At 48.0% G+C, this 25,398-nt stretch overlaps 2 protein-coding genes across 7 annotated transcripts; both read right to left on the bottom strand.

The window, feature by feature from the left end:
• Window positions 1-1,053: 1,053 nt before the first annotated feature.
• Window positions 1,054-6,649, bottom strand: Ecm1 (extracellular matrix protein 1). Of its 4 annotated transcripts, none has more exons than XM_046421702.2 (12): window positions 6,451-6,649; window positions 5,302-5,352; window positions 4,929-5,030; window positions 4,703-4,759; window positions 4,540-4,620; window positions 4,169-4,222; window positions 4,001-4,015; window positions 3,533-3,855; window positions 2,906-3,280; window positions 2,186-2,406; window positions 1,949-2,036; window positions 1,054-1,363 (listed from the first exon to the last, which is right to left on the bottom strand). In XM_046421702.2, the coding sequence occupies exons 1-12, from the start codon at window positions 6,518-6,520 to the stop codon at window positions 1,133-1,135; spliced, it is 1,668 nt and encodes a 555-aa protein (XP_046277658.1). In that variant the 5' UTR covers window positions 6,521-6,649; the 3' UTR covers window positions 1,054-1,132. The 4 variants fall into 4 exon arrangements, with proteins under 4 accessions (XP_046277658.1, XP_046277657.1, XP_058427980.1 ...); XM_046421701.2 differs by having other exon boundaries at window positions 4,703-4,780; XM_058571997.1 differs by lacking the exon at window positions 2,906-3,280 and having other exon boundaries at window positions 4,703-4,780.
• Window positions 6,650-7,394: 745 nt separating this feature from the next.
• Window positions 7,395-25,270, bottom strand: Tars2 (threonyl-tRNA synthetase 2, mitochondrial). 3 transcript variants are annotated; one of them, XM_046421699.2, is made up of 18 exons: window positions 25,145-25,270; window positions 24,715-24,911; window positions 24,019-24,142; window positions 22,795-22,919; window positions 21,280-21,397; window positions 21,092-21,156; window positions 20,633-20,711; window positions 17,761-17,907; window positions 16,771-16,869; window positions 16,089-16,306; window positions 15,505-15,667; window positions 14,983-15,120; window positions 14,716-14,793; window positions 10,012-10,112; window positions 9,729-9,830; window positions 9,512-9,584; window positions 8,646-8,760; window positions 7,395-7,827 (listed from the first exon to the last, which is right to left on the bottom strand). In XM_046421699.2, the coding sequence occupies exons 1-18, from the start codon at window positions 25,208-25,210 to the stop codon at window positions 7,679-7,681; spliced, it is 2,157 nt and encodes a 718-aa protein (XP_046277655.1). In that variant the 5' UTR covers window positions 25,211-25,270; the 3' UTR covers window positions 7,395-7,678. The 3 variants fall into 3 exon arrangements, with proteins under 3 accessions (XP_046277655.1, XP_046277654.1, XP_046277656.1); XM_046421698.2 differs by having other exon boundaries at window positions 25,136-25,233; XM_046421700.2 differs by lacking the exon at window positions 16,771-16,869 and having other exon boundaries at window positions 25,136-25,234.
• Between the last annotated feature and the right edge of the window lie 128 nt (window positions 25,271-25,398).

Below are 25,398 nucleotides of genomic sequence, written 5' to 3' on the forward strand. Positions count from 1 at the left end.
AGACGTTGTAAGAAACAGATCCAAGTCCGTCCTCCGACTGAGTCACATTCAGCAGCACCCGAGAGGAAGACGCCAGCCTGATGCTTCTGCAAGAGGCATCCTTCTGCCTGGTGGTCACAAGGTCTGGCCACCCCGCCTCGAGAGGCCATCCTCACTACACCCTGCTGCCACTAAGCCCACGCTCACCCTGTCCTAGTCCTGTCCTGCTCGGAACACACTTGCATCCGGGGCAGCCTAGAGCACGACGTTGTTATGCCCGCAAACAGGTTCATGGACTGGTAATAACGCCAGGGCAGCGGGGCACCGTGGTGCATGCCCGTAAATCCTAGCTAATTGGGATTCTTTCACAGTACACAGACAGGGGTCCACTAAATGGATGTTGAACAAATCAGTGCATGAACTTCAAAGATTAAAAATGGGGATTTTAAAATGTCAGTCTGAGGGCTAGGGTGTAGCTCAGTGGCAGAGGCCATGGGTGAGGCTCTGAGCTGAATACCTAGTACAAAAAAGAAAAAAAAAGGCTGAGCTGGTTTGGGGATAGAGTTCACTGTGAGGCACTGTGTTTGATTCCCAATACCACAAAATTAAGTAAAATGTCAGGCTGAGTGGTGGCATTTTGGGAACTCATCAAGGACGTGAACTACTCTTTTTTTAGTGTTTATTTTTTTATTAGACAATTTCCTTTGTTTTTCTTTGAGGCTCAAGGAGTACATTACTAAACATAAATTCTGTTGGCTCCCATATAAAATTATTGGAGATGATGCTAAAACTTTTAACAGCAAGAGAAAAACACCCAAATATAGGCATGAAGCATCTTTTTCACCTTGAAATTGGACAGCTAACTAAAAAAGGTTGCACTCCCTTTAAAATGTGTGAATCAGTTCAAAATGACAAGTAGTAAAGTTAAGTCATTTAGTTATGGTCTCACCACAGCCTGTGGAACATCCTCTGCTCCTTAGTGAGGGCAGGGCAGTAGGCCTCAGGGGCCAATGAAGGAAATCCAAGCAGGCTTAGAGGGTGTGTTTGTGTGTTACAGACAATGAGGACACCAAATCCAAGGGGTGGTTACTATAATGAATGTTCAAGGAGGGTGGGGTTCCCTGCATCCGATCCTTTAAAGCTCTGGAGTGACTCATTCTTCCTTGGACTCAGGGGTAGGGCTGATATTTGTTCCCCCTGTTGGGACCTGCTCCCCCTGACCCCTGGCATCCCCAGTGTCTCCAGCCACTAGAGCCACATTCCTCAAATAATTGATGTTGAAACAGTTGGTCTGTTCATCCCCAGGACTCAGATCACAGCAGAAGGCAGAATCTCTCCAGAAGTTCCGTCGGGGACCACACAGATCATCCACGAAGGCTGATTTCTGATGAACAAAAGGAGAAAAGCAGGGGCTGTGGCTGTGGCTCAGTGGTAGAGCGCTTGCCTAGCATGCATGAGCCACTGGGTTCAATGCTCAGCACCACTTAAAAATAAAACAAAGATATAGTGTCCAACTAAAACTAAAAAATAAATATTAAAAAAAGGAGAAAAGCAGAGATGATGGGGGTGGGGAAATGTCAGAGATCCAGTGTGGCTACTTGGGTGCCCAAAGTCCTCCTCTGGCCAGCTTGTACTGCTCACCCCTGGGATCCCTTCCTGGAACCCAGAGATAGTGCATGCCTGCCTTGCACAGCTGGATTCCTTGTGGCTGACAGATGTGCACATCTGTAAATGCCAGGAAGCTCTGACGCCCAGAGAAGGCATAATAGGAACTTAGGAGTGGGGAGCAGACCAGATCAGGAATGAAGACTCTAGAACCAAGGAAAAAAAGACCTCTTCCTCAAGTCCTCATTGTTTCTGTGGGCTGATTTGAGGTACTAAAGAAAAAGGGGCAGCCTGCAGTTATAGCCCCCTCCTCCCCCTCTCCTGCATTCCTCTGGAGACTGTGACCCCTTCCTCACACACTTACCTCCTCTTCAGCACAGCAGGCCTGTTCCGGAAATGGCAGGTTACAGCAGCGGGCAGTCATGTTCTGGATTAGCCCAGGAATCTGTTTACTATGTTGGTGTGAAAGAGGCAGGGATCAGGATCTCTGGGCGTCTCTTGGCACCCGAGCGGTACAGGGAGACTATTTTTTTTTTCCCTTCCTCAAAGGGCACACCAGAAGGAAGGGAGGAGTACTGGGGAAGATCTGAGCAAGACTCACTGCTTGGTAAGAACTCTTCGGTTTCCACAGAGATGGCCCATGAGGTTGGGAGTGACTCGGCCGAGGTCAAGGGTCAAAATGTCCCTGTCATAGTTGGGATAGGGAGCTTGATGGGCAAAGCACTCATCACGGGCAGGGCTAGGAGGGTAGTGGCAACAGGAGTGGTGGTGGGTCTTTGTAGCCTGCTCCTTTTCACAGTACCCATCCAGGGTATCCTCCCACTGTGGGCCAGAGAGAGAAGTCAGAAGCTTGGACACTTGGTCCCTTCTCTCCTCACCATCTACTCCCCTTATCACCCCCAGTTCTGAAATGAGGGACTCCAACCCAAGGGGTCAAAGGGAGGGCAAAGAGCCAGTGGGCGAGGAGACAGCTATGGATGGGTGGGCTGGGAAGGTGGAAGGGAGGAAGCACAGAGGAGGTTGCGTTGGCCACGGGAGACGAGCTGGAACAGTATGTGATCAGTAGGTGATCAGGTGAGGTCAGAGCTGGATGGACGGGTGGCAGACAGGTGGACGTGTGGGGGGGTCATGGTTAGATGAGACCAGGACGTAATATAAAGGCTCAAGATGCACAGATTCAGATGATGGACACAACGGGTGGACGGACAGTCACAAGCAGACGAACGTGGACGTGCTCACAACAGGGAGTACATGGATGGACCGTTGGATGCAGAGGTCGGAGATGCAGACAGGCTCTCAGGGGCCTGGGATGCCCACTTACGGCCTTCCATACACAGGTAAGGTTGTTTTCCTGGCGGCAGCAGCGCTGGAACTCCATTTCCAGCTGAGTCAGAGCATGTAGCTGCCTTTGGATGGGATCAGTGGCTGGGAGGTTGCGTGGCACGGAGCGGAAGCGTCTCAGGTGGCAGACATTCTTGAAATTGTCCAATGTGGGCATCCCAGGGGGAAAAGGCAGCTCCAGGCCCAAGGAAATACCAGGCTGGTGGGTGGGGCAGGCCCGGAGCTGGTAGTGTGGCTGGGGAGCTGCCTCCTGGAAGCAGGAGTATCGAGCCTCCCCTTGCTGTCTGCAGCACCAGTGGGGTCGGGTCTTGACTGAGAACTCGGCCTCACAGAACCGGGTCATTGCATCCTCCCACTAGAGTGAGAAGGTGGGTCAGGCCCAGTAACTCATTGTCCATATTCCTTGCCTTCCTCCCAGGCTGCAGGAAAGGACCCCGGACAGGTGGAGAAGAAAACAGCAGTGGCTGCCCTCTACCTTTCCTACTGGAGAGGTCCAAGGTAGGGCCAGCAACGGGACCTGAGGTTCCTCCATTCCCAGGCCTAGGTGTCTACCCCTTAAAACACACACATGCTGTCTGGGGGCTTACGGACACCCCCAGCATCTTACCACAAGCCTTGCACAGTCCAGGCGGTTGGTGTGGCTGCGGCAGCGACAGCAGCGGGAGTATCCAGTCTCCAGCAAATTGAGGGTCTCACCCTGGCGACTGAGGTGGGAGTAGCCAGACTGTGGCAGGTTCCAGGGGCCGTACACCACATGTTGACGTTCAGGAAGACAGATCTGGTTCAGATTGTCTGGAGAAGGCCGCCCAGGGGGGAAGCCATCCAGCCGGTATCCCCAGCCCCCCCGGAACCGGCCCTGTTGGCAGTGCTGGGCTGGATTCCAAGAGTGAGGCTCTGGGGGATCCTGGCGCATGGGGGGAGCTGGCTTTTCTAGAATGGGGAACAGAGGGGGAAGAGAGAGGATGGGAGGAACTGACAAAGGCTGAGTGAACTGGGAGGATTGAAAGAACTGGGGGTTAAGGAGAAAGGGTTAGGAGGGTAAGGGAAAATGAAGAAATTAATCTGTGGTTCTTACCTTCGGATTGACTGACTGAAAGGAAAAAAGAATTGAAGCATGAAAAGTGTCACCCTCAGAGTTGTCCCTTCCTCCCACGTTTCTGCTCCCTGTGCTGTTTCCCTGCTCCTCTCCCTGGAGTCCTGAGTAGTCATGCAAGGGTATGGACAGACAGATGCTGTCACTCACCCTCTCTCTGCTGGGAATGGAAAATCTCCTTCTGGTATGGGAAAGGTGGGTCTACTGGGGTAGAAGGAGATGTATAAGCAAATATCACATTGGGATGGGCATTTGTAGAAGATAGGCACCTGGCTAGCCCCCATTCATAAAGAGGAACGCAGTAGAGAAGTGAAAATAAATGCTATTTTTGTGTCATTTAATCATAACTATCAAACAGGTATTATTTCCTCAGTTTTATACATGAAGAAACTAAAGCTTGGTAATTGAGTCATGCCAGGTTACTTAAATGGGAAATGGCAGTGCCTGTTTTGTGTGCCTTCAAGGCCCTTGCTCTAGGGTAAGGCTAGGTGAAGGTGGTGTGTGCAGAGGGAGTTGCTTACTTTCCTTCTGTTCAGTACGGGGGTGGGGAGGGGGCAACTCTTCTTGGAGGGGGATGGCTTCCGGAGGAAGAGGCGGATCCACTGCAAGACAGAGGGGAGGGAGGACTGCAGACCAACGTCAGCAAGATCTTAGTGGGAGGTAGGAAAGTGGGCAAGCACTCACCTTTCTTTCCATTAGAGAGGTGGGGAGGGGGCAGCTCTTCTTGGACAGGTATGGCTTCTGGAGAGGGAGGGGACTGTACTATAGAAGGAGGAGTGTATGAGCAGCTCACCCCTGCTAGCCAGTGGGGAGAGGGGTGGAGCTGCTTCCCTCCTTCCCGTGTTGAGAGCCAGAGCATCTCAGATTAGAGACTTGAGGGGGTAACTAAGAAGGGCACGTGGGGCCTTACCTTCCCTCTGTCCCTCAAAAGGAAGGTCATGCTGGGAAGGGTCAAGGTGATACACGGGGAAGCCTCGGGCCTGTGGTGGGGAGGGAGGTGCTGCGTAGCCAGCTAGAGACAAGAGGAGAAACTCTGAGTCCCCCTGCTCCTCCTGGACTCTCAGTTCCATAGTTGCTCTTCTAAACTTCTTTCTTTGCTTGCACAGTGTGGATTGAATTTAAGGGCACTCAGCCCCTGAGTCATACCCCTACCTCTTTAAAAAAGAGGCAGGATCCTGATAAATTGCAGAGGCTGGCCTTGAATTTGTGATTCTCCTGACTCAGGTTCCCTAGGTGCTGGGATTACAGAAGAGGGCCACCACACCTGGTCCCCGAACTCTTACCTTCCTGAAGGTACTCTGATCTCAGCTCCTTCTGCCCTGGAGCCTCGTGACCTGGAGAGAGGAAATCGGCGGTGGTTTTAAGGGGCCCTTTCTGGCTCTGAGCAAGGAATGGGGAGACTGTGGAAGTCAAGAGTGTAGGAAGATGACAAGACGTGGCAATTACCTCTATAATATACTTGTCCCATGTCCCCTCATCACCCCCACAAACACCTGGATATTATTGACAGGGTTCTGAGAAAGCCTGGATATTCTGCCTGGCTCAGAGACTGAGTCTGAAGGTTGGGAGGGAGGTTCTGATTTCTCCTGTCAGTGTCTCTACCTCAGGGGTTGTGGCTGCCCTTCCTGTAGCTGCTCTGCTGTGGTGCCCCTCTGACTTTAGAGGAAGAAGCCGAACCTGAGCTGGTTGAGCCCTCACCTGCCCACCTCCTCCACCAATCTCCTATGCCAGGCCCTTTAACCCTCTTTAGGCCTCCTGAGAAGGAACTCCAGCCAGGAGAGTAAGTGCCTCACTTTAGCTAGTCTCAGCTCCTCCTCAATTTAGGTCTCAAATTTAGGACCTGCAGGATGGGACAGGCATAGAGAAGGGAATCTCTGGTGACTGATGTGCAGAAAAAAAAGAAGTTAGGAACTGGGAGGGATGATAGCGAGTAGGGCTTTACACACTAGCTCTCTTGCCCCTCTCGGCAGTTTCCCTCCAGAGTTCCGTTTCGTTGAGGCATCAAAGCAGAGTGTGTTTATGCCCAGCAGTGGGTGAGACTGAGTGGACAACCCCTTAACTCTTCCTCTAACCAGACAGTGAGTCAGGCAAGGCTCTCTGGGTCAGCAAACCGGTTTTGAGCAGCCTGGGGGCCCCTTTCCCTGCTTCACCTGCCTCGGAGGGAGTCCCTCCACCACATACCTCCTCCCCAGGCTGAGTTCCCTTCCCTCTGTGAATCCACTTACCCGCTCAGTTGCCTACTTGAATCCAATTTTATTTCTTAGCAGTAACCTCTAGGAACTCCTCTCTGTCTGCCCCTGCCTCCCTGGTTAAAAGGTCCAGTTGGCCAGGCCAACCTTGGGCCTGCTCAGAAGAGGGAGGCCAAGTCATCCTGCTGGTGATGAGCTGCCTAGCCAGAGCCCTTCTCTAGTGCTGACCCCACCCCTACTCACCTCCCTCAGAAGTGGCAGAGGCGACAGCCAAATAGGCCAAGACCAAGGCTACTCTGGCCATGGTCCCCATCCTGGAACAAGGACTGGTCACCGGCCACCTAAAAGCTGGGTTGTCTCAGGCAGACCTGGATGTGAAGGAAGGGCTCTGCTGCAGGAACCCTGCTGCTCCGGCTGCTGCTACTGCTATTGTGAACTTCAGGGCCAACTCTGGCTCCCTTTTATATGTTGCCTGTTGTTATCTCCCGCCCCCTTCAGCTTCCTGCCATGACTCAGTGCAGCTGCTCCTCCTTTAGCAGCCACTCCTCCCAAACTCATCCTGAAGCCTCCTCAGAGGACTGAGAAGAATGAAGGTGATGGGAGGAAGTAATCCTAGGACCCTAAGAGAAACCCGTTCAGATCTCGGAGCAGCAGACATCTGGGCCCTTAGTTCATGCCTCACTTTTATGTCTGCATGCTGCCTCCTGCGGAACAGGGACCTGACAACCTATGGAACTGGGTCTAGGGAACCAGGGCACTAAGGAACTAACATTGGGAACAGGATAGCTGCCTAAGGTAGCTCCCTACCACTGAGAGTTGTCCCCAACTCTGGGCAAGGGTAACAAAGTGGAACTCCCATGGATTGAACTCAGGGGCACCCGACCACTGAGCCACATCCCCAGCCCTTTTTTGTTATTTATTTAGAGACAGGGTCTCACTGAGTTGCTCAGCGCATTGCTTTTTGCTGAGGCTGGCTTTGAACTCATTATCCTCCTTCCTCAGCCTCCTGAGCTGCTAGGATTACAGGCGTGTGCCCAGCAGCCCTTTTGAGATAGTGAGACCCTAAGTTGTTGAGGCTGGGGCTTTGAACTTGTGATTCTCCTGCTCAGCCTCCCGAGCTCCCATTCCCAGCCAGTGTGGAACTCCCTTTTGTCCTCCTTTCAGGAGTCAGAGATCAGACACAAATATAGCAGCTTCAAGTTTATTTTTTCCATTTCATTCTCCTCACATTCAAATACCATATCTTCCCTCCCGCTGCGGGGTCCCCAAACCAAGTCTCTTTTTGCATTGCTGGGAATAGAACCCAGTACCTCATGCTTGCTAGGCAAGTGCTCTGCCACTGAACTGCCTCCCCAGCCCCCAAGTCTTTTCAGGAGAGCAGACACATGCAATTCCAGGCTGTTAGTAGGGCTCGGGTTTATCAGGGAGGCTGACGGCTCTTGCAGGTCTCTGTCTCATGTATGAACAAAGCTCAGAAGATTTCCTCAGCATTGGGGACCCTGGTATTCTGTAGCTCCAGCAGCCGTTGCACAGCCTTGGTCAAGTCCCACTCCCCAAGTCGGCGATTACTGCGAGTCCGTATGTTCACTGTTCTCTTACTCTGCTCTTGCTGGCCAACCACTGCAGGAAGAGGAAGGGAGGTTTGGGAATCTCAGGATAAAGTCACCGACATGGGATATTTCCTTTTGCTTTGCAGAAACTTTGCAGACTTAAATCTTTAGGAAGGGTGGAAGCAGAGTCTAGATATGGTTTAAAGAATATATTTAGCTGTGCCTTCTCTCCAGTTCACTGCTCATCCTGAGAAGATAAGGAATGCGGAGCCTGGAACATTATTATCATTTCTGGTCAGGAGCCCCAGGGTCAGAGATACTAGAGTCAGCCAGAGAGAGCCAAACAGACCAAGAACTAGACACAGAGAAATGGTATGTGGGACTGAGAAATGTGGGGCAAGCAGTGGGGTGGGAGGCGGAGGTAGAGGAAGGGGAAGACAGCAGGACTGGGACACATGTGTTTGCAAGTCCATGGACTGTGGGGTGGCTTGCTCCAGGTGCTGGTAGGTGAGGGGCGTATGCCAAACTAGAGAATCAGGTGGAGGAATTTCTGTTCCTTATCTTCAAGAGCTCTGAACTGTGGAGAGTGAAGAGAGCAAGGCAGTGCTAGACTTTTCTCCTTAAGGCTTTCTCCTTAATCCTTAGGGCTGACTCCATTCATGTGCAGAATAAACAAGGCTAATTAATTAATGCCTCACTAACCCTTCCGGTCCCCTTTCTCTTTGATATTTCCTTTGTTAATTAATCCCAAAGAACCCCTCTAGGGTGGGGTTAATAAGAGGAAAACTGTTCTGAGGGACAGAAGTGGCTGTGAGGAGGCACAGGGTAAAGGAACTTAAAGAAGAATGAGAGACCCAGCTCCGAAGTTCTGGGCTGCCTCTCTCTTACCAAACTGGAAATTGTAGTGGGCGAGCTGAGCCCGGCGCACTCTCCGGCTGAGAGTCACTCCAGAATCAGCATCCAGGTCGCTGACAAGGCCTGCAGCCTGCAGATTCTGTTGAATCTGGGACACATGTTTGGTGACAAGAAATAAATTCAATGGAAGACTGAGGAGCTAGGACAGTCAAACATCCTTCTTCCTTGGTCTGCCCCACTTCCTATCCCTCATCCCCTGCCTCAGTGCTCCCCATAACAAAAATTATCTTTTTCCTCATCTCATTGCTATACTGAGGCCTCCTCTCCATCCCCAACCCACAGCATCTGTGTCGACTCTCACTGGAGAAAGCCCTCCATTATCCCCTGGACTTTGCCTGCTGCTCGCCCTCACCTCTGGTAGGGACCACCCATATTCTCGATTCTCTTTAGAAAGGAAAAATAAAACCAGCTTTACCCAAGATCCATTTGTGTACACCTCACCACTGAACTACAACCCCAGATGTTCATTTTGATTTTTTATTTTCAGGCAGGATCTTGCTAAGTTACCTAGGCTGACCTTGAACTTTCAGTCCTCCTGCCTCATCTTGCCTCAGCTTCCCAGGTCACTGGGATCATAGGTGTGTATCACCATGCCCAGCAGGTCTCAAACAGTAAGTTATTTGTTTATTCTAATATACATTATACATACAGAGAGCACAAAGCAGGTTTTACTTTTTGGAGAGAATTTAGAGCATAAAGGAGAGCTGCCACTCAGGTGCAGTCTGGTGGCTCTAAGGGCTGTGCCCTTCCCACTAGCTGGTGTAGCCTCTTCGTACCCAGTGCTGGCACCAGACTCCCTACTGTCCCTTTCTGCCCCTTCCTTGAGTCCAACTCCTCACCTCTCTGGCATATTCCTCTTGCTCCGTTCCCACAGGGATGACCACTACCTGGAATGGGGACAGCCACAGTGGCCTGGATGGGAGGAAACAGGGTGGCAAAGTATTTATTTCGGCTCTGGCCAGAAGTGTAGCTGCAGGAAGCAGATCTGGGACATGAAGTGAGACAGGAGCTGGAATATAAACTCCCTGTCGTGAAGGCCAGCATCAGATAGCTCACCATTTTCCCCCACAGCTTTCTGCCAGCACTCCCAACAGCCTTTCCACAGAACCAAGCACTGCTCTGTGAATGAGGACTGGCCGCTCCAGGGCCCCCGCCTGCCTTGGAAGGAAAAAGAGTGAAAGTATCACAAACTATGCACATAAGATCACCTTCTAGGTGCACAGTCCTAGCAGGGGAAGATGTGGAGGTCTGATTCAGTTTCTAGGGTGAAAATAGGAGTGGGAGTTGCTTGCTCACCATCGGCTGTCAAGGGAAAGGGGGATGGGAAAAGCTTTTGTACCCCTTGTACTGGAGGTTGAATCTCAGGGGCAGCTGGAAGTCAAGCTGAATTGTTCCACACTGATGGGGCCGACCCAGGGCGTCATGGAGGTGCACATCGATCTGTAGGAGATGGACAGGAGGACATGAGAGAAAGCAGAAGCAGTATCTTCCATTACCTGCACCATGTGCTCTCCCACCTACACATGTCAGGGCTATTTGGAGAATCACGTCATCCACTGTAATCCCCCTCTCTACGGTACTCCATCTCACTATGGCAAAGTGGCTCTCTCCCATTAATGATGCTCTTATCCACACCCTAGCTCCTCTGGGTTCCTCCTCACAGAGACCTGCAGCCCCATGCACACTACAGCTAACTATTGGTCCTCAGTGCCCCTCTCCCGACCCCAGTGGCTATGCTTCTGAACAGTGCCCACACACCCACTCTGTTTTTTTCTGTGTGTGTATGTGGTGTGGTACTGGGGACTATATCCAGGGTGGCATGCTAGCCAAGTACTTTACTACCAACCTACATTCCTAACCTTTTAGTTTATTTTGAGAGAGGGTCTCACTCAATTGCCCAGGATGGCCTCAAATGTGTGGTGCTCTTGCCTGAGCCTAGTGAGTAGCCACTTCAGACTGCAGGCATGGGCAACCCTGCAGGGCCTCCAATACCTACTCTGACAATTACTACTACTACTGGCTCTTCAACTCTTCAGTTCCTTTATTCCTCTTTATTCTCCCCATCCAGAGTCCTTCTGTTTCTTTCCCCATGCAGCTGTAACAGTTTTTTAGTTCCTTGTACGATTCATTGTTCTTCTGTTACTTCCATGTGGCAAAATGCCATCATGGCACCATCTTAACCTCCCATTGCCTTGACTCTGCAATAGAAATGCTCTGTGCTGCCAACTTGTCACAGAACACACAGATGCAAAAGCAGAGATTAATGCCACCATGGAAGTCACAGTTTCAGGACTCAATTGGTCCCTTGCTGCTGCCAGCAATTCTTTGGCTATCCTGTTGTGCTCAGAGATTTTCAAGCTTTTTTTCCTCTCTCTTTTTTGGGGGACTGGGGATTGAACTCAGGGGCACTGGACCACTGAGCCACACCCCCAGCCCTATTTTGTGTTTAAATTTATTTAGAGACAGGGTCTCACTGAGTTGCTTAATGCCTTGCTATTGCCAAGGCTGGCTTTGAACTCACGATCCTCCTGCCTCATCCTCTGTAGCTGTTGGGATTACAGGAGTGCGCTATCAGGCCTGGCTTCTCTGTCTCTTTTAAACTATTATCTCGGGGCTGGAGTAGTGGCTCAGTGGTAGAGCGCTTGCTTGGCATGTGTGAGTCCCTGAGTTCGGTCCCTAGCACTGCATATAAATAAAATAAAAGGTCCATTGACAACTAAAAAATATATTTAAAAAATTAAAAAAAAAAAAAAATGGGGTTGGGGATGTGGCTCAAGTGGTAGCGCGCTCGCCTGGCATGCGTGCGGCCCGGGTTCGATCCTCAGCACCACGTACAAGCAAAGATGTTGTGTCCACCGAAAAATAAATAAATAAATATTAAAAAAATAAATAAATAAACTATTATCTCTAGCCTTGAGCACACTGTTTAACCTTTCTGAACTTTTTAAAGTAACAGATATTTTATTGCCTTGTTTTATTAATGAAATCAATCAATAAAACATTTTCATTATTATTTAGTATTTTCATTTACTATTTTTTGAGCTGCTAAATAAATATCCTGTGCTAGACAAAACATTTGGGACATAAAAATGAGCCAGGTGCAGTGGAACATGCCTATAATCCCAGTCACTTGGGAGGTGGAGACAGAAGGATTGCAAATTTGAGGACAGTCTCATCAATTTAGCAAGATCCTATCTCAAAAATAAAATAAAATAAAAAAAGGGCAGGAATGTAGCTCAGAGGTAAAGTGCTTACCTAGCATGCTTGAGGCCTGGGGTTCAACATACATACTATTATTTTATTTTTAAAATAATACTAAGAGTTTAAAGAATTTATAATAGTTGTACTAAGGAGTAATATTTTAAAAAATAATAGTATGTATGTTACTGAACAATACCAGCACATCCCACAGTAGCTAATAAACACTAAAAAGATTTTATTTAGCTGCATAGTTCATATTAGGTTTTTTCTTTTTTTTTGTACTGGGGATTGAACCCAGAAGTGCTTTACCACTGAGCTATATCTCCAGCCCTTTGTAAATTTTTTTTTTTTTTTTTTTTTTAAATTTTGAGACAGTCTCACTAAGTTGCCTAGAGTCTTACAAAGTTGCTGAGGTTCATTTTGAACTTTGGATCTTCCTGCTTCAGCCTCCTGAGCTGCTGGAATTACAGGTGTGTGCCACTGTGCCCGGCTCATACTATAGTTTTTGTGTCCCCTTTCTCTTCATATCTTCAACCCCCTCACTAACAATTCTCCTCTCTTCCACTCCCATCTCAGGAAATGATTCTGCGTCTATCTCATGAAGAATTCAGACAACTGATACTGTGGGATAGGAAAATAACTCAACTTCTTTCACCACACATACACCTCCTTGCATCTATCCCCAGCCTTTCCTCTTGCCCTGGGCACACTGGCAAGGTGGTCTCTTCTGCACAGGGCTCCTGATCCCACCTCAAGCCTCCCCAGGAATTTTCTACTTCCCTCTTCTGCAATCTTTTTTCTTATAATAATTCACTTTGTTTACTTTGACACCCCATAAACAAGTCCCCTTCTCATCACAGCACTTAAACATTCTCAAATCTCTCCCTTCATAAAAATTTTTGACTATTCAGATCCCTTTCTGCCTTTAAAAGAACCAAAATTCTTGAAAGAATTATGTTCACTCATTCACTTCTGTCTGACTCCATCCCCACTGGAAAACAGTCCTTCAAAATCTAATAGCCACCAGGTATGGCAGCACACACCTATAATCGCCACTACTTGTGAGACTGAGCAGGAGGACTGAAAGTGTGAGGCTAGCCTTAGAGGGTTAGTGAGCTAGGTGCAGTGGTGCATGCCTGTAACCCAGCAGCTCAGAAGACTGGGGCAGGAAGATCTCGAGTTCAAATTCAGCCTCAGCAATGTCGAGGCCCTAAGCAACTCAGTGAGACCCTGTTTCTAAATAAAATACAAAATAGTGCTGGGATGTGGCTCAGTGGTTGAGTGCACTTGAATTTAATTCCTGGTAACCGCCCCCCCCCCCCAGCCCCTGAAAAATAAAGAAACTTAGTGAGACCCTGTCTGAAAATAAATATCAAAAGGGCTAAGGATGTACCTTAAATAGTAGAGTGTTCGCCTTATATGAACAGTCCTGGGTTCAGTCCCCAGTACTGCAAAACAAAACCAAAAGGAGCACCTAATAGCCTTTTGCATTTTTGTCTGTTTTTTTTTGCTTGTTCCTTTGCAGTGCTGGGAACTGAACCCAGGGGCTGTAGGCATGCCAGGGGAGTGCTGTCTCTCTGAGCTACATCTCCAGTCCTCTGTGCATGTGTGCGGTGGTTTTGTTTTGTTTTTGAGGTAGGGTTGTGTCCCCAGGTTGGCTTCATATTCCCAGGCTGAAGTGACTCTCTTGCCTCAGCTTCCTGAGTAGCTAGGACTATAGGCCACATTCCAGGCCCCTGCACTGAACTCCTAACAGCCTTTTTACTGAATTTAGGCAACATTTATATTATTTTTTCCACTGATTTTCTTTCTTTACATTTATGTATTTTTTTCTTCCTCTCTTCTCTCCCCTCCCCACTTCCTTCCTTCATACCAGTGACTGAACCCAGGGGCACTTTACATCCCCAGTCCTTTCTATCTTGATGCAGGGCCTAGTAAGTTGTTTAGGGCCTCATTAAGTTGCTGAGGCTGGCTTTGAACTTGTGATCCTCCTGCTTCTGTCTCCCAAGTTGCTGGGTTACAGGTGTGCGCCACCACGCCTGGCTTTTTTTCCAACTTGCCATGAGTTCTCATCCCTAGCTCTGGTCTCTACGTACACTGTTCCTCCAGAAACATTTCTTTGGCGGGGGCGGGGGTTTGGTCAGGGGTGAGGGGAGGACTGAACCCAGGGATGCTTTACCACTAAGCTGTATCCCCTGACCTTTTTATTTTTGGTCAGGGTCTGTTGGCAAGACTGGCCTCAAACTTGTGATCCTCCTGCCTCATCCTCCCAAGTTGTTGGGATTTCAGGTATGTACCATGGTGCCTGGGCCAGAAACAGATCTTTACTTTGTCTATAAATACATTTAGACTGGAGAGTGACCCCTTCAGGAAGCCTTTCCTGTCCCCTGAGCCATTATAACCCCCCTGTTGTGCCCCCTTAATAGCTACACAGCACTGATCCATGGTGTTGACGTCTCCTATTTATCTTTCACAACTCTGCTAAGTTCCATGGAAGCAAGAAATGTACTGCTTTTTTTTTGGTATCAGGGATTGAACCCAGGGGTGCTTAACAACTGAGCCACATTCCCAGCCCCTTTTCTTGCATTTTATTTAGAGACAGGATCTTGCTGAGTTGCTTAGGGCTTTGCTAAGCTGCTGAGGCTGGCTTTGGACTAGCAATCCTCCTGCCTCAGCTACTTGAGCCCCTGGGATTATAGGCGTGTACCACTAGGCCCGGCTTGTACTGCTCTTCTTTACATCCTACGTTAAGTTTAAAAATATTTCTTTGTGTCACTAAATATTTTTAAAAAACAAACCAAAATTTGAATAAGTAAAATTCTAAGCAGAATCCCTAGTTTACCTTAGGTCCATAGAAGGCACCATCTCCAGGGTTGAGGTCCCAGGGTTCTCCAAAATCCTCCAAGGCCTGTTGAAGGACCTTTAGAGGGCATGCGACAAGAAAAGAAAACATCATCTGAGACTTCACTTCATCTGAGCAAGACACACCTCCAGTCCAACTAATGACATCCTCAGCATATTCCTCTATCTGAGGACCTTGGTTGTCGTATTCCCTCCCTTTCCACTGGAGAGTGATCCATCTGTCTCCGCTTCCCTATCTGCTGCTCACCTGCTCAGCCTGATCCCAAAGGCAAGGTTCTCCAAGGAAGCCGGATGGCCGGGTGGACAGTGCCAGGCGGAAGGAGAAGCCAAGAACAGCATAGACAGAGCGGAGGAAATCAAGACAGCTTCGGATCTCTGTTTCCAGCTAGAGGTAGGAAATAAGAATGGGTGAGCTGTGGGGCTGGGGCTCAGTGGTACAGCGCCTGCCTGGCATGTGTGGGACACTGGGTTTGATCCTCAGCACCACATAAAAATAAATAAAATAAAGGTATTGTGTCCATCTACAACTAAAAATTTATTTAAAAAAAAAAAAAGAGACTGAATGGGTGAGCTGTGTGCCAGTTGGTGATCTGGGGTGATGGTAGTTTGGGGAAAACAGGGGCAAAGACATAGATAGCAGAAGAAAGCTGGGGACGACAGGTAGGCAACTTGTAGTATATCTAGAGGGCAACTGAAAGAATGGGATGTTGGAGGTCGGAGAATGAAAGATGATTCAAAAGACCCTTTGGTGGAGCTCAGGAAGGGCTACCTGATCTGGTGCACAGAAGATGTGAGCGTCATCCTGTTGGAAGCGCCATAGCCGGGTCAGTCCCCCCAGACTGCCAGAGGCCTCGGCTCGGTGCAGGGCTCCAAAGTCAGCCAGTCGCATGGGCAGCTCTCGCCAGGATCTGGGCCGATGGGCGAATATCAAGCTGAGATTGGGGTGGGGAGGGGGTCAGGGCTACAGGGAGAACTAGCCCTTGAAGACTGCTCCTCCTGGCCTTAATCTGCTTATTTTTTCTGCATCATCAACTACCACCTTCTCCACCTTGGCATGTGCTTTCACTAAGTCCTGTCTGAGCCATCCTGATTCAAAAGTGAATTTCTGTCACTTAGTAACAGGCATCATTTACTGTGCTTCTGTTTGTGACGGGTACAGCCTTGATGTTACTTTTAAGGAGACCAAGACCCAAGAGGTAGAACAATTTTTTCAATTTCACATCAAGATTCAAATTAGATGTCTTAGTACTCATTCCAAGGTGCTTTCTATGACTTTACATTTAGCAGTTATAACCCCAGCCCAGGGGCGGGGGTGAGAGGGGAATGACCCAGGCCTCCTGGCTCCCAGCTTACCAGTGTGCAGGGCAGTTCATGGGCTTGAGGGCGAATGTATTTGTGGGATGCTTGGCAGAGCCGTCCCTCTGGGAGCTGGTGGACCTGTCAGAGCCTGGGGGCTTCAGAGCAAACATGTCTTCCCTATAATGCTCCCAGTGCCCTGACTGTTCCCAGAGTTTCGTAGAAAACATTGTGGGGGTTTTCACCTCTGAGAAACCACGGCGGGCGTACTCAGCCTGGACAGGAGGGTACAGACATGGGAGGTCAGTGTAACTGTGAAAGGAGAGGCAGGGAAGGACTTGGTTGATATTCCTGGGCTCTCAGATCATTCTAGCTGGTAGCCACAAGCTATTAAATACCATGTCCCACGTACGGTGTGCATGCTCCCCTACTGCACACCTACAACTACAGCACCTTGCTAAAGGTTTGTAGCACTTTATAATATTTATGTTTATGCTTCTGATCCCATTTTTTTTTTTTTGGTACTGGGGATTGAACACAAGGGTACTTTCACTGAATTTTATTCCCAACCTTTTGCTGAGACTGGCCTGAAACTTGTAAACCTCCTGCCTCAACCTCCTGAGTCACTGGGATTATGGATGTGCACCATGCTCCCTGCCTGATCCCTCTTTTAAAACTCAAATATCTTGGCTTCTTCCCCAACCCTCCCTGGTATTCCCTGAACTTTGGTTCCCCTTACTCTGATAAAAGCCACCAGCGCATTATACACCCTTGTCCCTCGCGGCAGGAAGAAACAGCTCCCAGGGCTCAGTTCATGGAAGAAGAAGAGCTCCTGTTCCTGGGGACAGAACAGGTAATTGTTACAAAGGAGAAGGGAGGGCTTTAGAACCACAGGAAACAACCGGCAGAGTAGTTCAGTTTGTTTGACTGACTCTGTGGGAGACCAACCTTACGCATGACTAAGTCACACTCCCAGGCTGGGTGCTGAGGCGCTCGGTCACAGAAATGTGGCAGAGCTTTCCCCACCCTTCTTGGGTGCGAGGGTCGGTGTCTCGTGCATGGGTGTGTCTTGCTACAGCCCCATGGGTGAAGCTATGCTCACCTGCTCCTTTGTAATCTAACCCCTTGCCCTGTTTAGGATAGAATCTTCCATGGAAGTGCCTTGTGTGTGTCCCCTTCTCTTACTGTGCCCTTGGGTGTGGCCTACCCAGGTGTCAGTCAACCTGCTGACAGTGGACTTCATGAAGATAGACTCAGCCCCCTGAAACCTGACCCCTTGCCTCATTTGAATAGCTTCTCCTCAATAAAAGGGGTCAGTGTGTGCTCTCACTCTCTCTTCCTGCGGACCCTTAAGGTCAGAGGAGCTGTCACAGCAACCCCAAAGAGAAAGGTATTTGTGTCTCTTGTGTGGTTATTTCGTGCAGCCCAGTCAGCCCAGTTCAACTGGAGTGACCTCTGAGCCTTTTAGAAGCGAGAACAGAAACCCAGCAGACTCTATCCTGTTTCTGCAATCTGGATCCTGTATGGGTGTGGTGGTGCAGGCTTGTAATCCCAGTGACCTGGGAGGCTGAGGCAGAAGGATCTCAAGTTGGAAGCCAGCCTCGGCAACTTAGTGTGGCCCTCAGCAATTTAGAGAGACTTTGTCTCAAAATAAAAGACTGGAGATATACCTCAGGGGTAATACCACTCCTGGGTTCAATACCCAATACCAAAAAAAAAAGGTTGGTACCTTTCCAACACGTCTGTGGTCCCGCAACTCCGCTTCCTCCTTCTGTGCTTCCCAGGCCCTCAGCAACTCTGCTGTAGGGAAGGAAATCCCTGATACTCTCTGCAGTGCTTCTGGAGCCCCTGAAGTCCTCCACAAGGATGATGAGTTCTGTAGGAGGACAGAGGAAATCAAAGGCAAGATGAGGCCAGGCAAGATGACACAAGCCTTTTTTCCCCCCTCAGTACTGGGGATGGAACCCAGGGGCACTTTGCCTCTGGAGTTGCTAGGATTATGTTATGCACACCTACAATCCTAGGGACTCTGGAGACTAAGGCAGAAGTATTACAAGTTCAAGTATACCTTAAGATAACTTAGCAAGACCCTGACTCAAAATAAAAACTGAAAAAGAGTTGGAAACAGTTCAGTGATAGAGCACTTGGCTAGCACAGTGAGGCCCTGTGCTCAATTCCAAGCACCACACAAAGAAAGGGGTGTGTACGATGAGGACAGAGTGCACCTACCTCTTTTAAGCCTCATGATACTCTCAGTGTCAACGTCACAGCTATGTCCTTTGACAACGATCCCACCTCATCTCCCTCATCACCTTTTCTACCATCATCAACGGCAGGGTGGCCCCTCCATCCTCTTGACTCCCTGGCCACATTCACAGCCTTGGCTGACTTGATTCCTGCACACGTTCTTGTCAAATCTGACCTTATCAGGCACTACTTTTTCTCCCCATTCTCACTGCCCAACCATTACCCATGTGCTTAATTCCTTCCTCTTCCAGTCAGTAACTGCATAGGGGAGTAACTAAATTCCAGTCAAATGTCCGTCTGTCTATCCCCTGTTAGAAAAGTAATCAACCTTTCATACTCCAATCTATTACTGTCAAGTGAAATTCTTTCTTTCTTTCTTTTTTTAGTACTAGGAGCTCAATCCAGGAGCATTTAATCACTGAACCACATCCCCATACTTTTCATTTATTTATTTATCTTTAATAACTTTATTTATTTTTAAAAAATATTTATTTTTTAGTTCTAGGTGGACATAATATCTTTATTTTACATTTATGGGATGCTGAGGATCAAACCCAGTGCCTTGTGCATGCTAGGCAAGCACTCTACCACTAAGCCACAACTCCAGCTCCAATAACTTTATTTTTATTTGTTCATTTTTATGTGGTGCTGAGGATCAAACAAAAGCACTCTACCACTGAGCTACAGCCCCAGCCTTTTTATTTTTGAGACACGGTCTCACTAAGTTGCTTAGGGCCTTGCTAAGTTGCTGAGGCTGGCTTTGAACTCACAATCTTCCTGCCTCAGCCTCCTAAGCAGCTGGGATTATAGGTGTGTGCCACCATGCCTGGCTTGCTCTTTTCTTTAAAGATACTATCAGAGCCTACTTTTCTCCCCTAATACTGGGGACAGAACTGAAGGCTTCATGCATGCTAGGCAAGCACTCCACCACTGATCTACATCTTCAGCCCTGAAACATCCTTCTTTTTTAGCGGGGTACTGGGGATTGAACTCAGGGGCACTCAAAAACTGAGCCACATCCCCAGCCCTATTGTGTATTTTACTTAGAGACAAGGTCTCACTAAATTGCTTAGCACCTCACTGTTACTGAGGCTGGCTTTGAACTCATGATCCTCCTGTCTCAGCTTCCCCAGCCACTGGGATTATGGGCACCACTGTGCCCAGCTTGAAACATGCTACATTTTATAGCACATTTCCTCATATACTTTCTCCTGTGTCTGTTCACTTTCATTGTTTCTATGATATTAATTTACCCATAGTACTGGAATAGCCTCATTTTGTAGACAGGGAAATGGGTAAGGAGGCTTACCCAAAGCCACACATCTCATTAGAGGCAGAGTGAAGAGTAATGCAAAGGGCTAAGTTTTCAATGCGGGGCTTTTGTTCTGTATTTCTGCCTGTCCCTTTGCTCCCTGCTCTAGCAACTTGCCTCGTCCAGGAACAACATTTTCATAGAAGGTCTGAGGTTATTTTCCCTGTGCCTGTCAAATGGTAATCATCCATCCTCCTGGCCCATGCACCCTCTCTCTTCAGGCTTCTTCCCCGTCTAGCCTGCTCACTCTCCTGCTCCATCTTCCTTAACATTGATGTCAGACTAAGGATTTTATTTTTTTTATTATTTTTTTTTAAATTATTTATTTTTTAGTTATAGGTGGACACAATGTCTTTATTTTACTTTATGTGGTGCTGAGGATCGAACCCAGTGCCTCACGTATGCTAGGCGAGTGCTCTACCTCTGAGCCCCAGCCCCAGATCAGGATTTTATTTTTTTCAGTATTGGGGATCGAACCCAGAAGCATTATACCACCCAGCTCAGTGAGGATTTTTCTATTTTAAGGTAGGGTCTTGTTAAATTGTCAAGGCTAGTCTTGAAATTGAACTGCCTCAGCCTTGTAGCTGCTGGAATTACAGGCATGCACCACCGTACCTGGCTCAAATTTAAATTGACTTCTGGCTAGGTATAGTGGCACATGCCTATAATCCCAGCTAACTCAGGAAGCTGAGGCAGGAGGATTGTAAGTTCAATGCCAGCTGGGCAACTTACTGAGACCCTATCTCAAAATAAAAAGGGCTAGGGATGCTCTTCAGGGGTAGAGTACCCTTGGATTCAATCCCCAGTCCTGGGGATTGGAGAAGGGGGCATTGAATTGGTTTCTGGGCTCTGGCAGGATATGCAGAATCTGCCATCAAACCAGGAGATTTTTGAGTGCAGGGACTAAGAATCTTTCTCCTTCTGGGTTCCCTCCTTAGCCACAAGAACAGAGAAGAGGCTAGGAAAGAAGATCATCTTTACATTCTCTTGCTCACTCCTGTGAAAACAGGAATCTCAACCTAACTATACCTTCACAACTGACCGTTAGCAGCTTCAGTTTTCCAATCTGTCCAGTGTGCCGAAGGTGGGGCCCCTGGCAAAGATCAACCAACATGCCACACCTGGGAGAAAGAAGCCAGTTAGTGCTTTCCAGATTCTAAAGTGCCTAATTTTCTCCTTTTCATGGCCATTAGTTGACTGAAAAAAATGAAGAGGAAGGAACTATTCCACAGACAGAGCAATGGCAGATAAAAGTCAATTCTTCTTCCCATTTCTCTTCCAGGAGTAATATATCATCTTTTATCTTCCTTCCCTTATCCTATTTCTGACCTTCTTCACTACTTCCCCACCTTGCTCTGTTTTCTCTTCTTCTTCTTTTTTTTTTTTTTTAAAAAACATGCTAGGGATCAAACTGAGAGCCTTGGACATGCCAGCTAGGCAAGCACTCTACCCACCTCCGTCCCAGCCCTCTCCCTGTTTTCTTTAATTTGACAGCACTCACCCATACACTGTTGCTGTTGGGCCAGTCACTTTCTCCTCAATCAGATGAAGCTTAAAGGGGTTATCCTAGAAGGAGGCAGAAGGGAAGAGTAATGCAGAGTCTTTATTCCCACAAAGACGTCCTGGGAAAGAGCTACCCATTCCCTCAAGCCTCAGGCTTCCTCCTAAAAATATGCTTTATTACCCCACCTTGAAGAGCTGACGAAGCTGATCCTGGGAAGCCTCCAGTCTCCGGAAGGGTTGTGCAGCAGCTGTAATCTCCTGGCAAATCCTCTCCAAAACAGGCAGATCTGTGCCCCGCACTGTCCTGTAAAGAGGAGAGTTGGTTGGCTTGCTTCCTCTAAGATGCATCACCTGGATGACACACCAGTTGGCCAGGGGGTAAAATTTTGCTCTTCAAAGAAAAAAGAATCTAAGATGGGTGTGGTGGCACATGCCTGTAATCCCAGTGGCTTGAAAGGCTGAAGCAGAAGGATTGTGAGTTCAAAGCCAGCCTTAGCAATTTAGCAAGACCCTAACCAACTCAGTGAGACCCTGTCTCTAAATAAAATACAGAAAAGGTTGGGGATGTGGTTCAGTGGTTAAGTGCCCCTGAGTTCAATCCCTGGTACCAAAAAACAACAATAACAAAAAAATCCCAAAAAACAAAAAACCTAGAATTATGGGCAAAAACAGACAAACAAGAAAAAAATAAATAGGAAATAAGGTACAGCTCCTCTACCCACTGTGATGCTGGTGATCAAACCCAGGGCCTTGTGCATGTTAGGCAAGCACTCTACCACTGGGCTGTATACCCCCAGCCCAAGGTTAATTTTGGAAGAAAATTTCTTTTTCTTTCTTTTTTAAAATAAATATGGTGTATTTTTTTTTTAATATTTTTATTTTATTTTTATGTGGTGTTGAGGATTGAACCCAGTGACCTGCGCATGCCAGGTCAGCGCGCTACCACTTGAGCCACAATGGAAGAAAATTTCTATGCTTAAATTTAAGTTGAGGGCTGGGGATGTGGCTCAAGTGGTAGCGTGCTCGCCTGGCGTGCGTGCGGCCTGGGTTCGATCCTCAGCACCACATACAAACAAAGATGTTATGTCCGCCGAAAACTAAAAAAAATTGAAAAAAAAAAAAAAATTTAAGTTGAGCTAGACATAGGGAGCTAGGCATTACCTATAATCCCAGCAGCTCATAAGGCTGAGGCAGGAGGATCAGAAGTTCAAAGCCAGCTTCAGCAATTTAGCCAGGCCCTAATAAGCAAATCAGTGAGACCCTGTCCCAAAATAAAAAATAAAAAGGGATGGGGATATGACTCAGTAGTTAAGCATCCCTGGGTTCAATCCCTAGTATGTATGTACGTATAAGTAAATAAATGAGGTTGGGGAGGTAGCTTTGTGATAAAGTACCCCTTTTCAATCCTTAGTACTAATAAATAAATAAATAAATAAATAAAATTTAAGTGTAGGGACTCTGGAAGGGCAAAATTAGGACAATAGTAATAAGGAGATGAAGTAAAATTTGAAGAATTCATGAAGACTACAGGAGGTAAGTTTTAAGCAGACTTAAATGAAGAGGGATGTGACCTAATGGTGATGTTGATGCCAGTATCACAGTTGAGGACTTGAGAGGCCCTCACCCAGATTTCTCTTCCAAACTGAACACTCCTGAGGTTTTAGAAACCATTCCAGAATCATTCTTCCTTGTGGAACTTACCGCTCTTTTCCCAGGAAGAAATCATGGTAAAAGCCACATTGTGTACTTGGACCTCGGCATAGAATAGCACCTAGAAATTGTTCAGCTGCTGCCCCCAGGACATGGGTGCTAGAGTGCCAGAATACCTAGGTTTATAAGAAAAGAATTCGTGAGTTCATAAATTTCTCTTAACCCCTAGATCTTTGATCCTTTCCTCAGAGAAGCTGATAGGAAAATCAATATGGTTCATTTAAGAATAAATATCACAAAATGGAGAACTGACTTTGGAGGTGACCACTAAATACTAACAAGTTAGAAAATAAATAAAGAAAAAAAAGAAAAGCAGAAAGCCAATATCCTTTATTTTTTTCAGTACACAGAAGCCACAACTCCACTCCTAAATCCTTGGTGCTTCCCAGTCCTACAGTATAGAAGCAGGAAGCCAGTCAGTCTTCTTTTTTGGAGCTGGGGACTGAATCCAGGGCCTTGTGCATGCAGCTCGGCAAGCATTCTACCACTGAACTACATTCCAGCCTTGTTTGGTCTTTTGGTTCTACTTTTTTCAAGCTCAGGAATCTAGTGCAATGCAGCTACATTTCTAGGATTTGGTCACTGTCCATACAAAGATGACATAAGAACCACATTTTTCTGGATCATTGACAAGGTCTATGTTTTCTGAGCTGACATGAAGAGAACAAAGTGGGAGGGGACCAGGCTGTTTACTCAGTTGTGAAAGCCATATTAGAACTGTATACCATGGATGACTTACAATGTATGTGTTCAAGAGTTAAGGAGGTTGAACAGGCCTATTATAATTCTGCTTTTCAACTTATTATTTCTTCCTTTTGCTAGCACAAGTGATGTTTGCTTAATAGACTAAGACCAAGTAAAAACTTTCATCAAAACCAGGTGTAGTGGCACATGCCTGAAATCCAAGCCACATGGGAGGATGAGGTAGGAAGATCACAAGTTGAAAGCGAAATTCAATAACTTAGTGAGGTCCTGAGCAACTTAGCGAGACCCTGTCTCAACATAAAAAATAACATGGGCTGAAGATGTGGTTCAGTGGTTAGACACTCCTGGGTTCAATCCCTGGTACCAAAAAAATCAGGCAGTTAATAGAGTCTGACAAGTCTCCATCCCAATTGCAAATGGAGAAAATGAGGCAAAACAAGTGTTAGAGTCTCCTACTTAATTGCCTCTTATTTTGCTAAGCACTGTACTCACCATATGGAAGAAACTTACCGCTTTCCCTTCTGGAGAATCAAAGGTCAGAAATCTGAGATCACAATCTGTCTCCAAGGGTCGCTCCAGATCATAAGGTTCTCCATTCACTTGCGCAGCCACTGCTGTATCTGCTAGTGTTAAACTTCAGCAGTGGAGAATGGGGATGAAGAAAAGCCCAGGTTACAATCTACAGGGGAAGGAGGAGCTAATCTCTTGGCAGCTCTCAATCTACAAAGGGGAAATGAGTTTGTAGAGCAATGAAACCTATCTTGCCTCATGAATGCTAAGTGCTCTACTACTGAGCTACATCCCCAGCAGATAACAGAGTAAGGGCAGAAACTCTCAAACTAATGCAGATAAAATTTCTTAGGAGCTGCCTATGGTGGCCCATGCCTGTAATTCCAGCCACTTAGGAGGGTGAGGCAGGAGAATCACAAGTCCCAGTCCAACCTCAGCAATCTAGCCAGGCCCTAAGCAATTTGAGACCCTGTCTCAAATTAAAAAATTAAAAGGGCTGGGGATGTGGCTAAGTGGTAAGCGCCCCTGGGTTCAATCTCGCAGTACAAAAGACAGTAATAAAAACAAAAAACTCAGGAAAGGCTGTCTCAATGGGGATGACACAGAAGTACGCAGACCCAGTTTTCCTTCCCTGATCAGGTGCACAGTAAGAAAAGGGCAGACGTGCTTGGTGACAGAACAGGACGGGCCCGATACCTGATCCGCCGGACTAGCTGGTAAGGGGTCGTGCTCCACGCCACTGCCTCCACCTTCTGGCCTCCAGGAAGGGTCACTGTGATGGGCCGGGGTTCCCTGTGTGCCTTGCTGGCTAACCGCTTTACCTGAGCAGCCCATAGCTCCTCAAAGAGACCGAGCCGTTCTACCAACCAGGGCGCAGGGACAGGCACGGAGGCCTGAGGGAAGAGGTTAGGGGTAAGCAGGTCCCATCGCTGGGCACTGGGGTGGCCCTGGCCCTAACCCTTGGTGTAGAAGAGGACTGGGTGACACAGGGCCTCAGGCTGAGGTCCTACGGGCCTCTACCCTCCCCGGGCCTCTGAGGAGGAAGAGATGGCTAGTTTTAGGGCAGGGTGGCCCGGTCCCGAAATACGTGGCCCGAAGGCTGGGGAATTCGGGATACCTCACGCACCGTGTGTAGCTTGCGGGCCGGTAACTCGGGGAGCCGGAGCCGTCGCCACCCCGGGTACCAGCCCATGTTCCCTCCAGCCAGCGCCTGCGTCCTCGGGTTAACGCCGGCTCTTTCACCAGATTCCTGATTGGCTCTACCCCAACAATGTCCCTGCCTATAGGTTATCAGAGCTGTCACTCTGTCCGGGAACCACCTCCCGGAGCTCCCAAGAGGCACACCCCCAGGCAGCACCAGCCGCTGTGAGAGTGGTTCCG

The sequence above is a fragment of the Marmota monax genome, unplaced genomic scaffold, assembly GCF_021218885.2.
Source record: "Marmota monax isolate L192 unplaced genomic scaffold, Marmota_monax_Labrador192_F-V1.1 WCK01_AAM20220418_F8-fsc00108, whole genome shotgun sequence".
Taxonomy (NCBI): domain Eukaryota; kingdom Metazoa; phylum Chordata; class Mammalia; order Rodentia; family Sciuridae; genus Marmota; species Marmota monax.